Genomic DNA, 17,689 nt, shown 5'->3' with positions numbered 1-17,689 from the left:
GAACCACCTGATCTCCGGCTGGGGGATCCCTGAGGCGGAGCATGCCAAGATGGTGGTTTCTCCTAGACCAATCAGAATCTCACTCAGCACCACGATCACCACAGGGGACTCTAGGAGAAGACAAGAGACCAGGGGGTGAGAGTATGAGAGAGGGAGACTGGCAGAGCACAACACAGGTTAAAGGAGTCCGTCAGTCCGTCCGTCTGCATGTCTGTTGTGTCCTACTCACCGTTATAGGTGAGGACGGATGTTTGAGTGTCTGTCCCAGCCAGGTTGCTGGCCAGACAGCCGTACACCCCAGCATCCTTCTGTTCCATGTTCCTGATGATCAGACTCCCATCAGGGGTCATTCTGTGTCTGCACAGGGGCCAGAGGTCAGAGGGTTAATGCATATTGACACACATCAACCTCATCTACACACACCTGTAATAACATAGCAACACAGACAACACTCCATGAAGTACCAAAGCATGGTAACCCTTGAGCCTTGAGCACCGCAACAGACAAAACAAACACAGGACACAGCATCCTTCTGCCACTCCTGACCTGCGTGACCTGTGTGAGAGGTGAAAGGTTGTGACCTCACCTGCTGGAACCCATGAGGAACATGTCGTTGTGTGTCCAGACCAGGTGGGGGGTGGGGTAACCTCTGGCCGAGCACCTGATCCTCACTTCCTGTCCCGTGGTAAAGGTCTGGTGCCGGGGGTCCACTGACACCTGGGGGGGCTCTGGAAGAAAAGAGGGGGTCAGAGGTCACAGCAACATGAATATCCTTAAATCATCTGGTTCAATAATGATTGCTGCCATCAAAGATCAATTCATATAATCCACTGACCAAATGTATATTGTATATCTTTAAAGTTGAAGGTGAGACTAACTTGCACAGTGGTTTATACAAGCGTATCAATAAACACATTGTGATGAAAGCAGGAAGATAGGAGTCTACCTGTGCCCAGAACCTGCCCCTTTGCCCTCACACTCTCCAGGTGCCCTTTTGGGTGGTGGTATAATTATATCTTTTTTGCATACAGTTTTTGCAGTTGTTCTGAACCCACTGCCCCCAAGTCATCGTGACTTGGTCAAGTTTGCCACTCCCCACCCCTACCCCGTCCGTTAGTCTGCCCTGTACCGAGCTAACCTTTTCCCCAGTCTGCCCTGTACCGAGCTAACCTTTTCCCCAGTCTGCCCTGTACCGAGCTAACCTTTTTCCCAGTCTGCCCTGTACCGAGCTAACCTTTTCCCCAGTCTGCCCTGTACCGAGCTAACCTTTTCCCCAGTCTGCCCTGTACCGAGCTAACCTTTTCCCCAGTCTGCCCTGTACCGAGCTAACCTTTTCCCCAGTCTGCCCTGTACCGAGCTAACCTTTTCCCCAGTCTGCCCTGTACCGAGCTAACCTTTTCCCCAGTCTGCCCTGTACCGAGCTAACCTTTTTCCCAGTCTGCCCTGTACCGAGCTAACCTTTTCCCCAGTCTGCCCTGTACCGAGCTAACCTTTTTCCCAGTCTGCCCTGTACCGAGCTAACCTTTTCCCCAGTCTGCCCTGTACCGAGCTAACCTTTTCCCAGTCTGCCCTGTACCGAGCTAACCTTTTCCCCAGTCTGCCCTGTACCGAGCTAACCTTTTTCCCAGTCTGCCCTGTACCGAGCTAACCTTTTAGGGTTAGGGCACGGCCCTGGATGAAAGGCTAAAGATGATGCAGATATAAGGCTTAGATTTGGTCTTGCTAGTTGGCACAGACAGCAGACTAACTCAGACCTCCATGGCCTGATACCTTAGATTTGGTCTTGCTAGTTGGCACAGACAGCAGACTAACTCAGACCTCCATGGCCTGATACAGACCTGTCTAAAGATTTAGGCTGTCACCCTTCTGCCTTGTTCAAACCTAATAGCTTTAATAGAACAGTTGTATATTCTACGTAGCGTTAAAACTGCTGCACGTAACTACAACCAATAATGTTTCACGGAATATCTTTCATTGTCATCTCTCTTTAAATTGGTTAAAAAAATAAGGAATATTGATAACAGATCTTCCCAAAGCCATCCGAATCCGCAAAGATTTTCCAATTGATTCATGATGTGTAACTCATCCCTTAAAAGTGTGTGTTTTCCCAATTTTCGCCGCCTGCCAAAATAATCTCCAGAGCCCAGTGAGCTCTAGCTCCGAGAAAATCCAAAACAGGATCCGGACTTCCCAACAAAGAAGACTTACAGGAGGGTTTCCTGTTCTATACAGAACAACCCTCCCATTCTCATTTCCTCTAGGAATTCCCAAGAAGGGTTTGTCCCTTCGTTTGCACCCATGACTGGGATAGTGTTTACATTAAATTATTTATGTTTTTCTTTGGACACTGACAGTAAATCCTATGATAACATCTTCACCTCGGACATCTCAATCAGGGGTCAGGGGTGATAGAGGGGTAAACAGTAAAACATTACAATGATTATGAAGAGACAGCACTATAGCTATGTTATAAAGGTGCTGTTTGGCGAGAGAGAGAGAGAGAGAGAGAGAGAGAGAGAGAGAGAGAGAGAGAGAGAGAGAGAGAGAGAGAGAGAGAGAGAGAGAGAGAGAGAGAGAGAGAGAGAGAGAGAGAGAGAGAGAACAAATGACATATAATTCCTTGACATGGAATCATCTGGACAATAAATCTCATTGGCCTCATCTATAACCCACTTTCCATCTGTATCCCACATAGAGGAAGACTTTGAACATGCTGTCTGTCTGAACACACCTCTGCTCTACCTGCTCAACACCTTCTCTTCACCCCACGTCTTTCCCCTTTACTGGGTGACCCAGTGACGTCTCTCTGAGGACTAGGGGTTTCCTACAGTACAAGGAGACATATTTCTCAAGTTTTACTCAGCAATAGGCTTTATGTGTCAGGACCAGGCCTGTCTTTGCCCACTGTTGTCCCGTGTCAGCAGCCCTGGCCCACTTCAAAGACCTGGCCTAATGACTAGGATGGACCTGACAAGGGGGTTGTTAAAGAACCGCAGGGGCCCTGGGACAGCTGTTACATAGATAGAGAGAGAGAGAGAGAGAGAGAGAGAGAGAGAGAGAGAGAGAGAGAGAGAGAGAGAGATAATGAGAGAGAGAGCGACAGAGAGAGCGTGAGAGAGAACAAAAGGGGCATGACAAGAGCGCTCCAAGAGAGCTAAAGAGAGAAGAAAGTCAGATAGCTGAAGAAAAAAGTCAAAAGAGAGAAAACAAAAGAGAGGAGAGGGGGAGAGGGGAAGAGCTAGGAGAGAGAACAAAAGAGAGGAGAGGAGAGGGGAAGAGCTAGGAGAGAGAACAAAAAGAGAGGAGAGGAGAGGAGAGGAGATGAGATGAGATGAGATGAGATGAGATGAGATGAGATGAGATGAGATGAGATGAGATGAGATGAGAGGAGAGGAGGAGAGGAGAGGAGAGGAGAGGAGAGGAGAGAGGAGCTAGGAGAGAGAACAAAAAGAGAGGAGAGGAGAGGAGAGGAGAGGAGAGGAGAGGAGAGGAGAGGAGAGGAGAGGAGGAGAGAGGAGAGGAGAGGAGAGGAGAGGGAACAAAAGAGAGGAGAGGAGAGGGAGAGGGGAAGAGCTAGGAGAGAGAACAAAAGAGAGGAGAGGAGGAGAGGGGAAGAGCTAGGAGAGAGAACAAAAGGGGGATAGGAGAGGGGAGAGGGGAAGAGCTAGGAGAGAGAACAAAGAGAGGAGAGGAGGAGAGGAGGAGAGGGGAAGAGCTAGGAGAGATAACAAAAGAGAGGAGAGGAGAGGGGAGAGGGGAAGAGCTAGGAGAGAGAACAAAAGAGATGAGAGGAGGAGAGGGGAAGAGCTAGGAGAGAGAACAAAAGAGAGGAGAGGAGAGGGGAGAGGGGAAGAGCTAGGAGAGAGAACAAAAAAAGAGAGGAGAGGAGGAGAGGGGAAGAGCTAGGAGAGAGAACAAAAAGAGAGGAGAGGAGAGGGGGAGAGGGGAAGAGCTAGGAGAGAGAACAAAAGAGAGGAGAGGAGGAGAGGGGAAGAGCTAGGAGAGATAACAAAAGAGAGGAGAGGAGAGGGGAGAGGGGAAGAGCTAGGAGAGAGAACAAAAGAGATGAGAGGAGGAGAGGGGAAGAGCTAGGAGAGAGAACAAAAGAGAGGAGAGGAGAGGGGAGAGGGGAAGAGCTAGGAGAGAGAACAAAAGAGAGGAGAGGAGAGGGGAGAGGGGAAGAGCTAGGAGAGAGAACAAAAGAGAGGAGAGGAGAGGGGAAGAGCTAGGAGAGAGAACAAAAGAGAGGATAGGAGAGGGGGAGAGGGGAAGAGCTAGGAGAGAGAACAAAAGAGAGGAGAGGAGAGGGGAGAGGGGAAGAGCTAGGAGAGAGAACAAAAGAGAGGAGAGGAGAGGAGAGGAGAGGAGAGGAGAGGAGAGGAGAGGAGAGGAAACAAAAGAGAGGAGAGGAGAGGGGGAGAGGGGAAGAGCTAGGAGAGAGAACAAAATAGAGGAGAGGAGAGGGGAGAGGGGAAGAGCTAGGAGAGAGAACAAAAGAGAGGAGAGGAGAGGGGGAGAGGGGAAGAGCTAGGAGAGAGAACAAAAGAGAGGAGAGGAGAGGGGGAGAGGGGAAGAGCTAGGAGAGAGAACAAAAGAGAGGAGAGGAGAGGGGGAGAGGGGAAGAGCTAGGAGAGAGAACAAAAGAGAGGAGAGGAGAGGGGGAGAGGGGAAGAGCTAGGAGAGAGAACAAGAGAGATGAATGTAGGGAGGGAGATAAAAACACAAGAGTGCAACACTGAAAACCACCCAAGAAACCATGGGAACTTTTTTTCAGGTCAATTGAGCAAGTTATCACTCAATGAGCTCAGCAAATGACAGGGTAGGGTGGAGAAGTTCACTCCAAACGTGTCTGCAGCAGCACCGGTACTGTATTATAACCTTCAGTAACCGACTGGTTGTCTTAGAATACAGTGGAACACCTCTGACACATTCTGCCTGTCCTAGAACACAGTGGAACACTTCTGACACATTTTGCCTGTCCTAGAACACAGTGGAACACCTCTGACACATTTGGCCTGTCCTAGAACACAGTGGAACACTTCTGACACATTCTACCTGTCCTAGAACATAGTGGAACACTTATGTCACATTCTGCTTGTTCCAGAACACAGTGAAACACCTCTGACACATTCTGCTTCTCCTAGAACACAGTGGAACTCTTCTGTCACATTCTGCCTGTTCTTGAATACAGTGGAACACTTCTGACACATTCTACCTGTCCTAGAAAACAGTGGAACACTTATGTCACATTATTTCTGTTCTAGAAGCAAGTGGTACCCTTCTGAAACATTCTGCCTCTTCTAAAACACAGTAGATCACTTCTGACACATTCTACCTGTCCTAGAACACAGTGGAACACTTCTGATACTTTCTGCCTGTTCTAGAACACAGTGGAACACTTATGTCACATTCTGGTTGTCCTAAAACAAAGTGGAACACTTCTGACACATTCTGGTTGTCCTAAAACAAAGTGGAATTATTCTGACATATTCTGCCTGTCGTAGAACACAGTGGAACACTTATGTCACATTCTGGTTGTCCTAAAACAAAGTGGAACTCTTCTGACATATTCTGCCTGTCCTAGAACACAGTGAACACTTCTGACACATTCTGCCTGTCGTAGACCACAGTGGAGCACTTCTGACACATTCTGGTTGTCCTAAAACAAAGTGGAACACTTCTGACACATTCTGGTTGTCCTAAAACAAAGTGGAACTCTTCTGACATATTCTGCCTGTCCTAGAACACAGTGAACTCTTCTGACATATTCTGCCTGTTCTAGAACACAGTGTAACCCTTCTGACACATTCTGCCTGTCGTAGACCACAGTGGAGCACTTCTGACACATTCTGCCTGTCGTAGACCACAGTGGAGCACTTCTGACACATTCTGCCTGTCGTAGACCACAGTGGAGCACTTCTGACACAATCTGCCTGTCGTAGACCACAGTGGAGCACTTCTGACACATTCTGGTTGTCCTAAAACAAAGTGGAACACTTCTGACACATTCTGCTTATCCTAGAAAACAGTGAACACTTCTGACACATTCTGCCTGTCGTAGACCACAGTGGAGCACTTCTGACACATTCTGCCTGTCGTAGACCACAGTGGAGCACTTCTGACACATTCTGCCTGTCGTAGACCACAGTGGAGCACTTCTGACACATTCTGCCTGTCGTAGACCACAGTGGAGCACTTCTGACACATTCTGCCTGTCGTAGACCACAGTGGAGCACTTCTGACACATTCTGCCTGTCGTAGACCACAGTGAACACTTCTGACACATTCTGCCTGTCGTAGACCACAGTGGAGCACTTCTGACACATTCTGCCTGTCGTAGACCACAGTGGAGCACTTCTGACACATTCTGCCTGTCGTAGACCACAGTGGAACACTTCTGACACATTCTGCCTGTCCTAGAACACAGTGGAACACTTCTGACACATTCTGCCTGTTCTAGAACACAGTGTAACCCTTCTGACACATTCTGCCTGTCGTAGACCACAGTGGAGCACTTCTGACACATTCTGGTTGTCCTAAAACAAAGTGGAACACTTCTGACACATTCTGCTTATCCTAGAAAACAGTGAACACTTCTGACACATTCTGCCTGTCCAGGAACACAGTGGAACACATCTAATACATTATGCCTGTTCTAGAACATTATGGAACACGTCTGATCAATTCTGGCTGTCCTAGAACACAGTGGAACACTTCTGACACCTCATTTCTGTTCTAGAATGAAGTGGAACCCTTCTGAAACATTCTGCCTCTTCTAAAACACAGTGGATCACCTCTGACACATTCTGCCTGTCCTAGAACATAGTGGAACCCTTCTGACACATTTTGCCTGTCCGAGAACACAGTGGAACACTTCTGAGGAGGCTTCCGGCGCCGACAGAGATGGCCGCCTCGCTTCGCGTTCCTAGGAAACTATGCATGTTTTTTGTTTTTTTACGTGTTATTTCTTACATTAGTACCCCAGGTCATCTTAGGTTTCATTACATACAGTCAAGAAGAACTACTGAATATAAGATCAGCGTCAACTCACCATCAGTACGACCAAGAATATGTTTTCCGCGACGCGGATCCTGTGTTCTGCCTTACAAACAGGTCAAGGGAATTGATTCCATGCAGCGACCCCAAAAAACGACTTCGTAAAAGAGGGAAACGTAGCGGTCTTCTGGTCAGACTCCGGACACGGGCACATCGTGCACCACTCCCTAGCATTCTTCTTGCCAATGTCCAGTCTCTTGACAACAAGGTTGATGAAATCCGAGCAAGGGTAGCATTCCAGAGGGACAGAAGAGACTGTAACGTTCTCTGCTTCACGGAAACATGGCTCACTGGAGAGACGCAATCCGGGGCGGTGCAGCCAACGAGTTTCTCCACGCATCGCGCTGACAGAAACAACCATCTTTCTGGTAAGAAGAGTGGCGGGGGCGTATGCCTCATGACTAACGAGACATGGTGTGATGAAAGAAACACACAGGAACTCAAATCCTTCTGTTCACCTGATTTAGAATTCCTCACAATCAAATGTAGACCGCATTATCTACCAAGAGAATTCTCTTCGATTATAATCACAGCCGTATATAACCCCCCCAAGCAGACACATCGATGGCTCTGAACGAACTTTATTTAACTCTTTGCAAACTGGAAACCATTTATCCGGAGGTTGCATTCATTGTAGCTGGGGATTTTAACAAAGATAATCTGAAAACAAGATTCCCTAAATTTTATCAGCATATCGATTGCGCAACCAGGGGTGGTAAAACCTTGGATCATTGTTACTCTAACTTCCGCGACGCATATAAGGCCCTGCCCCGCCCCCCTTTCGGAAAAGCTGACCACGACTCCATTTTGTTGATCCCTGCCTACAGACAGAAACTTAAACAAGAGGCTCCCACGCTGAGGTCTGTCCAACGCTGGTCCGACCAAGCTGACTCCTCCATCACGTGGACTGGGACATGTTTCATATTGCGTCAGATAAAAATATTGACGAATACGCTGATTCGGTGTGCGAGTTCATTAGAACGTGCGTTGAAGATGTCGTTCCCATAGCAACGATAAAAACATTCCCTAACCAGAAACCGTGGATTGATGGCAGCATTCGCGTGAAACTGAAAGCGCGAACCACTGGTTTTAATCAGGGCAAGGTGTCTGGTAACATGACCGAATACAAACAGTGCAGCTATTCCCTCCGCAAGGCTATTAAACAAGCTAAGCGTCAGTACAGAGACAAAGTAGAATCTCAATTCATCGGCTCAGACACAAGAGGCATGTGGCAGGGTCTACAGTCAATCACGGACTACAAGAAGAAACCCAGCCCAGTCACGGACCAGGATGTCTTGCTCCCAGGCAGACTAAATAACTTTTTGCCCGCTTTGAGGACAATACAGTGCCACTGACACGGCCTGCAACGAAAACATGCGGTCTCTCCTTCACTGCAGCCGAGGTGAGTAAGACATTTAAACGTGTTAACCCTCGCAAGGCTGCAGGCCCAGACGGCATCCCCAGCCGCGCCCTCAGAGCATGCGCAGACCAGCTGGCCGGTGTGTTTACGGACATATTCAATCAATCCCTATACCAGTCTGCTGTTCCCACATGCTTCAAGAGGGCCACCATTGTTCCTGTTCCCAAGAAAGCTAAGGTAACTGAGCTAAACGACAACCGCCCAGTAGCACTCACTTCCGTCATCATGAAGTGCTTTGAGAGACTAGTCAAGGACCATATCACCTCCACCCTAGACCCACTCCAATTTGCTTACCGCCCAAATAGGTCCACAGACGATGCAATCTCAACCACACTGCACACTGCCCTAACCCACCTGGACAAGAGGAATACCTATGTGAGAATGCTGTTCATCGACTACAGCTCGGCATTCAACACCATAGTACCCTCCAAGCTCGTCATCAAGCTCGAGACCCTGGGTCTCGACGACGCCATGTGCAACTGGGTACTGGACTTCCTGACGGGCCGCCCCCAGGTGGTGAGGGTAGGCAACAACATCTCCTCCCCGCTGATCCTCAACACGGGGTCCCACAAGGGTGCGTTCTGAGCCCTCTCCTGTACTCCCTGTTCACCCACGACTGCGTGGCCACGCACGCCTCCAACTCAATCATCAAGTTTGCGGACGACACAACAGTGGTAGGCTTGATTACCAACAACGACGAGACGGCCTACAGGGAGGAGGTGAGGGCCCTCGGAGTGTGGTGTCAGGAAAATAACCTTACACTTAACGTCAACAAAACTAAGGAGATGATTGTGGACTTCAGGAAACAGCAGAGGGAACACCCCCTATCCACATCGATGGAACAGTAGTGGAGAGGGTAGCAAGTTTTAAGTTCCTCGGCATACACATCACAGACAAACTGAATTGGTCCACTCACACTGACAGCGTCGTGAAGAAGGTGCAGCAGCGCCTCTTCAACCTCAGGAGGCTGAAGAAATTCGGCTTGTCACCAAAAGCACTCACAAACTTCTACAGATGCACAATCGAGAGCATCCTCGCGGGCTGTATCACCGCCTGGTACGGCAACTGCTCCGCCCTCAACCGTAAGGCTCTCCAGAGGGTAGTGAGGTCTGCACAACGCATCACCGGGGCAAACTACCTGCCCTCCAGGACACCTACACCACCCGATGTTACAGGAAGGCCATAAAGATCATCAAGGACATCAACCACCCGAGCCATTGCCTGTTCACCCCGCTATCATCCAGAAGGCGAGGTCAGTACAGGTGCATCAAAGCTGGGCCGAGAGACTGAAAAACAGGTTCTATCTCAAGGCCATCAGACTGTTAAACAGCCACCACTAACATTGAGTGGCTGCTGCCAACACACTGACATTGACACTGACCCAACTCCAGCCACTTTAATAATGGGAATTGATGGGAAATTATGTAAATATATCACTAGCCACTTTAAACAATGCTACCTTATATAATGTTACTTACCCTACATTATTAATCTCATATGCATACGTATATACTGTACTCTATATCATCGACTGCATCCTTATATAATACATGTATCACTAGCCACTTTAACTATGCCACTTTGTTTACTTTGTCTACATACTCATCTCATATGTATATACTGTACTCGATACCATCTACTGTATGCTGCCCTGTACCATCACTCATTCATATATCCTTATGTACATATTCTTTATCCCCTTACACTGTGTATAAGACAATAGTTTTGGAATTGTTAGTTAGATTACTTGTTGGTTATCACTGCATTGTCGGAACTAGAAGCACAAGCATTTCGCTACACTCGCATTAACATCTGCTAACCATGTGTATGTGACAAAAAAAATTTTGATTTGATTTGATTTGACACATTCTACCTGTCGTAGAACACAGTGGAACACTTCTGACACATTTTGCCTGTCCTAGAACACAGTGGAACACTTCCGACACATTCTACCTGTCCTCGAACACAGTGGAACACTTCTGTCACATTCTGCCTGTTATAGAATACAGTGAAACATTTCTGACTAATTCTGTCTCTCCTAGAACACAGTGGAACACTTCTGACGCATTCTGCCTGTTCTAGAACACAACGGAACACTTCTGACATATTCTCCCTGTTCTAGAACACAGTGGAACACTTCTGACACATTATTTCTGTTCTAGAACACAGTGGAACCCTTCTGAAACATTCTGCCTCTTCTAAAACACAGTGGATCACCTCCGACACATGCTGCCTGTCCTGGAACACAGTGGAACACTTCTGAAACATTCTGCCTGTTCTAGAACACAGGGGACTGTGTTGGGGCGTGGGGAGAGGGGTCTGTGTTTGGGAGCAGGGAGAGGGGACTGTGTTGGGGAGCAGGGAGAGGGGTCTGTGTTTGGGAGCAGGGAGAGGGGTCTGTGTTTGGGAGCAGGGAGAGGGGTCTGTGTTTGAGAGCAGGGAGAGGGGTCTGTGTTTGGGAGCAGGGAGAGGGGTCTGTGTTTGGGAGCAGGGAGAGGGGTCTGTGTTTGGGAGCAGGGAGAGGGGTCTGTGTTTGGGAGCAGGGAGAGGGGTCTGTGTTTGAGAGCAGGGAGAGGGGTCTGTGTTTGGGAGCAGGGAGAGGGGTCTGTGTTTGGGAGCAGGGAGAGGGGTCTGTGTTTGGGAGCAGGGAGAGGGGTCTGTGTTTGAGAGCAGGGAGAGGGGTCTGTGTTTGGGAGCAGGGAGAGGGGTCTGTGTTTGAGAGCAGGGAGAGGGGTCTGTGTTTGAGAGCAGGGAGAGGGGTCTGTGTTTGGGAGCAGGGAGAGGGGTCTGTGTTTGGGAGCAGGGAGAGGGTTCTGTGTTTGGGAGCAGGGAGAGGGGTCTGTGTTTGGGAGCAGGGAGAGGGGTCTGTGTTTGGGAGCAGCAAGGTTGTGTTGCCCAGAGCCCCATTCCCAAGGGGTGTAAATCTGAACCCACAGACATACTCCAGTCCAGCTAACACAGTGTGGAGAGGAGTGAGACACACATACACACATAAATGTACACATGCATACACAAACACACGGACAAAAACATTTGCAGGCTTACACACACACAGAGAGAAATACACACACACCTTGCACGATGAGGTAGATGCGTTCGATTGAAACTCCTCCCTCGTTGGTGGCGACACACTCGTACCAGCCGGCGTCGTCGGGGCCAATGGAGTTTATGTCCAGTGAGAGGTTGGCCAGGGGGCGCCGGCGGGGGTCTAGCCGGGCGTCCACACCCCCTCTGTGCCAGCTCAGGTTGAACTGGACCGTACTGGCCACATGGCAGGTCAGAACAACACTGGAACCTGGAGTTGCTGTCACATTACCGCCCACTGTGATTGCTGGAGGGGGCTCTGTGGAGAGAGGAGAGAGAGAGAGAGAGAGAGAGAGAGAGAGAGAGAGAGAGAGAGAGAGAGAGAGAGAGAGAGAGAGAGAGAGAGAGAGAGAGAGAGACAGAGAGAGAGAGAGAGAGAGAGAGAGAGAGGAGGGGGGAGGGAGGGAGATAGACAGAAAGAGAGACAGAGTGAGAGAAGGGAGGGAGATAGACAGAAAGAGAGACAAAGATCAGGGAGGGAGACAGATAGAAAGAGAGAGATTCTCCAAAAACATTGAGCCACACACAACCTTTACCCCTGTACTGCTCAGCTTCATAGGGCCTGTCGTCAATCATCTCTAAGAGGTTTACCAAAAATATGCATGGAAAAACAGGGGGAAGGGGAGGAGGGGAGGAGGGGAGGAGGAAAGAGGGGAAGGAGCTCTGACCTGTGTTCCACGGGTGAAATGAAATACGGTGAAATGGTCACCCTGTTTATAACATCACTGGCTCTGGGACAAAACCAAGCCAGAGCAGTGGGAGGGAGGGACGGAGGGAGGGAGGGAGGGAGCTTGAGCGCCACCCTGTTCAACGTATATATCAACGAATTGGCCAACCATATCACAAGAAATCCAAGGGCATGTTGTCCGGTCCTCTGGCAGTGTCTATGGGGGTACCACAGGGTTCAATTCTCGGGCCGACTCTTTTCTCTGTATATATCAATGATGTTGCTCTTGCTGCGGGCGATTCCCTGATCCACCTCTACGCAGACGACACCATTCTGTATACTTCTGGCCCTTCCTTGGACACTGTGCTATCTAACCTCCAAACGAGCTTCAATGCCATACAACACTCCTTCCGTGGCCTCCAACTGCTCTTAAATGCTAGTAAAACCAAATGCATGCTTTTCAACCGTTCGCTGCCTGCACCCGCACGCCTGACTAGCATCACCACCCTGGATGGTTCCGACCTAGAATATGTGGACATCTATAAGTACCTAGGTGTCTGGCTAAACTGCAAACTCTCCTTCCAGACTCATATCAAACATCTCCAATCCAAAATCAAATCTAGAGTCGGCTTTCTATTTCGCAACAAAGCCTCCTTCACTCACGCCGCAAAACTTACCCTAGTAAAACTGACTATCCTACCGATCCTCGACTTCGGCGATGTCATCTACAAAATAGCTTCCAATACTCTACTCAGCAAACTGGATGCAGTTTATCACAGTGCCATCCGTTTTGTTACTAAAGCACCTTATACCACCCACCACTGCGACCTGTATGCTCTAGTTGGCTGGCCCTCGCTACATGTTCGTCGCCAGATCCACTGGCTCCAGGTCATCTACAAGTCTATGCTAGGTAAAGCTCTGCCTTATCTCAGTTCACTGGTCATGATGGCTACACCCACCCGTAGCACGAGCTCCAGCAGGTGTATCTCACTGATCATCCCTAAAGCCAAAACCTAATTTGGCCGCCTTTCCTTCCAGCAGCAGAGTGCCTGCGACCGGAACGAATTGCAAAAATTGAGACTTTTATCTCCCTCATCAACTTTAAACATCTGCTATCTGAGCAGCTAACCGATCGCTGCAGCTGTACATAGTCTATTGGTATATAGCCCACCAAATTTACCTACCTCATCCCCATACTGTTTTATTTATTTACTTTTCTGCTCTTTTGCACACCAGTATCTCTCTACCTGTACATGTTCATCTGATCATTTATCACTCCAGTGTTAATCTGCTAAATTGTAACTATTTTCTCCTATGGCCTATTTATTGCCTACCTCCTCATGCCTTTTGCACACACTGTATATAGATTATTTTTTTTCTACTATGTTATTGCCTTGTTTATTGTTTATTGTTTACTCCATGTGTAACTCTGTGTTGTTGTCTGTTCACACTGCTATGCTTTATCATGGCCAGGTCGCAGTTGCAAATGAGAACTTGTTCTCAACTAGCCTACCTGGTTAAATAAAGGTGAAATAAAATGTAAAAAATGTTTAAAGGATAATTACTTGACACATGGGAAATAATTTATTTTAAAAAACAAAGCAAACTAGAATGCTATTTCGCCCTGAACAGAGAGTACACAGTGGCAGAATATCTGACGCAAAATTATGGAAAGCTTTGACTATGTACAGACTCAGTGAGCATAGCCTTGCTATTGAGAGCTGCTCCCATAGGCAGACCTGGCTTTCAAGAGAAGACAGGCTATGCTCACTGCCCACGAAATGAGGTGGAAACTGAGCTGCACTTCCTAACCTCCTGCCAAATGTATGACCATATTAGAGACACATATTTCCCTCAGATTACACAGACCGACAAAGAATTTGAAAACAAATCAAATTTTGATAAACTCCCATATATATTGGTGTGCCATCACAGTAGCAATATTTGTGACTGTTTATTTCACATTGTTTATTATCTATTTCACTTGATTTGGCAATGTTAACATATGTTTCCCATGCCAATAAAGCCCTTTGAATTGAATTGAGAGAGAGAGAGAGAGAGAGAGAGAGAGAGAGAGAGAGAGAGAGAGAGAGAGAGAGAGAGAGAGAGAGAGAGAGAGAGAGAGAGAGAGAGAGAGAGAGAGAGAGAGAAAAAAGAGAGAGAGAGAAAGAGAGAGAGAGAGAGACAGAGAAAAAGATGGAGGGAAAGAGAGAGAGAGACAGAGAGAGAGAGAGAGAGAGAGAGCGCGAGAGAGAGAGAGAGAGAGACAGAGAGAGAGAGAGAGAGAGAGAGCGCGAGAGAGAGAGAGAGAGAGAGAGAGCGCGAGAGAGAGAGAGAGCGAGAGAGAGAGACAGAGAGAGAGAGAGAGAGAGAGAGAGCGAGAGAGAGAGAGAGAGAGAGAGCGAGAGAGAGAGAGAGAGAGGGAGAGAGACAGAGAAAAAGATGGAGGGACAGAGAAAGAGAGAGAGAGACAGAGAGAGAAAGGTCCCCAGGCAATGTTTCTAGTTCTTAGTTATAATAATGGTGAACGTTGCCTTCTGATGTAATACATAGTAAATATAAAATGGTTTGAAACTATCTTCCATAAGGCTATGCAACATTACCTACATGAAACATATCATGCATAACCATGACCCATAATGCTGTGCTACATTACCTTACATATCATGCATGACCAATAACACTGTGCTGCATTGCCTTACATATCATGCATGACCATGGCCCATAACACTGTGCTACATTACCTTACATATCATGCATGACCATGGCCCATAACACTGTGCTGCATTGCCTTACATATCATGCATAACCATGGCCCATAACGCTGTGCCACATTACCTTACATATCATGCATAACCATGGCCCATAACTCTGCGCTACATTATCTTACATATCATGCATAACCATGGCCCATAACTCTGCTCTACATTATCTTACATATCATGCATAACCATGGCCCATAGCTCTGCTCTACATTATCTTACATATCATGCATAACCATGGCCCATAACTCTGTTCTACATTATCTTACATATCATGCATAACCGTGGCCCATAACTCTGTGCTACATTATCTTACATATCATGCATAACCATGGCCCATAACTCTGTTCTACATTATCTTACATATCATGCATAACCGTGGCCCATAACTCTGTGCTACATTATCTTACATATCATGCATAACCATGGCCCATAACTCTGCGCTACATTATCTTACATATCATGCAAAACCATGGCCCATAACGCTGTGCTACATTATCTTACATATCATGCATAACCATGGCCCATAAATCTGCGCGACATTATCTTACATATCATGCATAACCATGGCCCATAACTCTGTTCTACATTATCTTACATATCATGCATAACCGTGGCCCATAACTCTGTGCTACATTATCTTACATATCATGCATAACCATGGCCCATAACTCTGCGCTACATTATCTTACATATCATGCATAACCATGGCCCATAACTCTGTGCTACATTATCTTACATATCATGCATAACCATGGCCCATGGCCAGAGGCCTATGAGGCATAGACAGAGATCAGACTGAGAGCACGGTTCTCCCCCTTGCTGATTCCCAAATGGCACCCTATTCCCTATATAGTGCACTAGTTTTGACCAGGGCCCTATATAGTGCACGAGTTTTGACCAGGGCCCACAGGGTACAGGATGAACACACACTAACCCTGAGCCCTATAAAAGCCAAACCCACGTCCCCTGGGGCTTGGTTTGTAGCCGTACATCATCACCGGCTCTGTCCCAATGAGCATGAAGTAAACCTGCTTCACTTACCGCTACATTTCACTTCAGGAATCCATCCCCACTGCCGTGTGTGTGTGTGTGTGTGTGTGTGTGTGTGTGTGTGTGTGTGTGTGTGTGTGTGTGTGTGTGTGTGTGTGTGTGTGTGTGTGTGTGTGTGTGTGTGTGTGTGTGTGTGTGTGTGTGTGTGTGTTTGAATGAGTGTTTGTGTAGGGTAATCATACAACCCCCAACTGAGCAAAATACTTATTGTGAGTTCCATTATACACCACTACTTAATGTTTCCACATGTAATGTATGGTAATGTATAGACTCACTTCTTCAGATGGGCGGTATCTAACCATGCCAAGGCTAATTGGTTAATACTCAAGTGTCCTATACCCTGGGGACCTGAGAGTAAGATGGAGCAGGGGCGTAAAACTTTGGTTTTAGAAGTGGGGGGGGTACATTTTTTTTTTTTTTTTTTATCCAGTCGGATCAACACTCCAAACATCATGTGGCGGGAACATGACTCCAGTGAAAGTTCTGGTTCTGAGAGTATGATGGAGTCAGATATGTAGTTCTGAGAGTATGATGGAGTCAGATATGTAGTTCTGAGAGTATGATGGAGTCAGATATGTAGTTCTGAGAGTATGATGGAGTCAGATATGTAGTTCTGAGAGTATGATGGAGTCAGATATGTAGTTCTGAGAGTATGATGGAGTCAGATATGTAGTTCTGAGAGTATGATGGAGTCAGATATGTAGTTCTGCGAGTAAGATGGAGTCAGATATGTAGTTCTGAGAGTATGATGGAGTCAGATATGTAGTTCTGAGAGTATGATGGAGTCAGATATGTAGTTCTGAGAGTATGATGGAGTCAGATATGTAGTTCTGAGAGTATGATGGAGTCAGATTTGTAGTTCTGCGAGTAAGATGGAGTCAGATATGTAGTTCTGAGAGTATGATGGAGTCAGATATGTAGTTCTGAGAGTATGATGAGTCAGATATGTAGTTCTGAGAGTATGATGGAGTCAGATATGTAGTTCTGAGAGTATGATGGAGTCAGATATGTAGTTCTGCGAGTATGATGGAGTCAGATATGTAGTTCTGAGAGTATGATGGAGTCAGATATGTAGTTCTGAGAGTATGATGGAGTCAGATATGTAGTTCTGAGAGTATGATGGAGTCAGATATGTAGTTCTGAGAGTATGATGGAGTCAGATATGTAGTTCTGAGAGTATGATGGAGTCAGATATGTAGTTCTGCGAGTAAGATGGAGTCAGATATGTAGTTCTGAGAGTATGATGGAGTCAGATTTGTAGTTCTGCGAGTAAGATGGAGTCAGATATGTAGTTCTGAGAGTATGATGGAGTCAGATATGTAGTTCTGAGAGTATGATGGAGTCAGATATGTAGTTCTGCGAGTATGATGGAGTCAGATATGTAGTTCTGAGAGTATGATGGAGTCAGATATGTAGTTCTGAGAGTATGATGGAGTCAGATATGTAGTTCTGAGAGTATGATGGAGTCAGATGTATGTAGTTCTGAGAGTATGATGGAGTCAGATATGTAGTTCTGAAAGTATGATGGAGTCAGATATGTAGTTCTGCGAGTAAGATGGAGTCAGATATGTAGTTCTGAGAGTAAGATGGAGTCAGATATGTAGTTCTGAGAGTAAGATGGAGTCAGATATGTAGTTCTGAGAGTAT

General features: G+C 47.1%; 1 protein-coding gene across 1 annotated transcript in view; it reads right to left on the bottom strand.

Moving 5' to 3' along the window:
- The window catches only part of hmcn1 (hemicentin 1), a 253,969-nt gene that overhangs the window by 135,983 nt on the left and 100,297 nt on the right, over positions 1-17,689 (bottom strand). The window contains exons 11-14 of the mRNA XM_052523937.1: positions 11,550-11,819; positions 587-728; positions 230-357; positions 1-110 (exon numbers count right to left, since the gene is read on the bottom strand). The exon at positions 1-110 is cut by the window's left edge and continues 4 nt beyond it. Coding sequence (XP_052379897.1) covers positions 1-110; positions 230-357; positions 587-728; positions 11,550-11,819 — 650 coding nt within the window. The remainder of the gene's footprint in view (positions 111-229; positions 358-586; positions 729-11,549; positions 11,820-17,689) is intronic.

The sequence above is a fragment of the Oncorhynchus keta genome, chromosome 1, assembly GCF_023373465.1.
Source record: "Oncorhynchus keta strain PuntledgeMale-10-30-2019 chromosome 1, Oket_V2, whole genome shotgun sequence".
NCBI lineage: Eukaryota > Metazoa > Chordata > Actinopteri > Salmoniformes > Salmonidae > Oncorhynchus > Oncorhynchus keta.
Note: the sequence above shows the minus strand (reverse complement) of the source record. Positions and strands in the feature narration are given on the sequence as shown.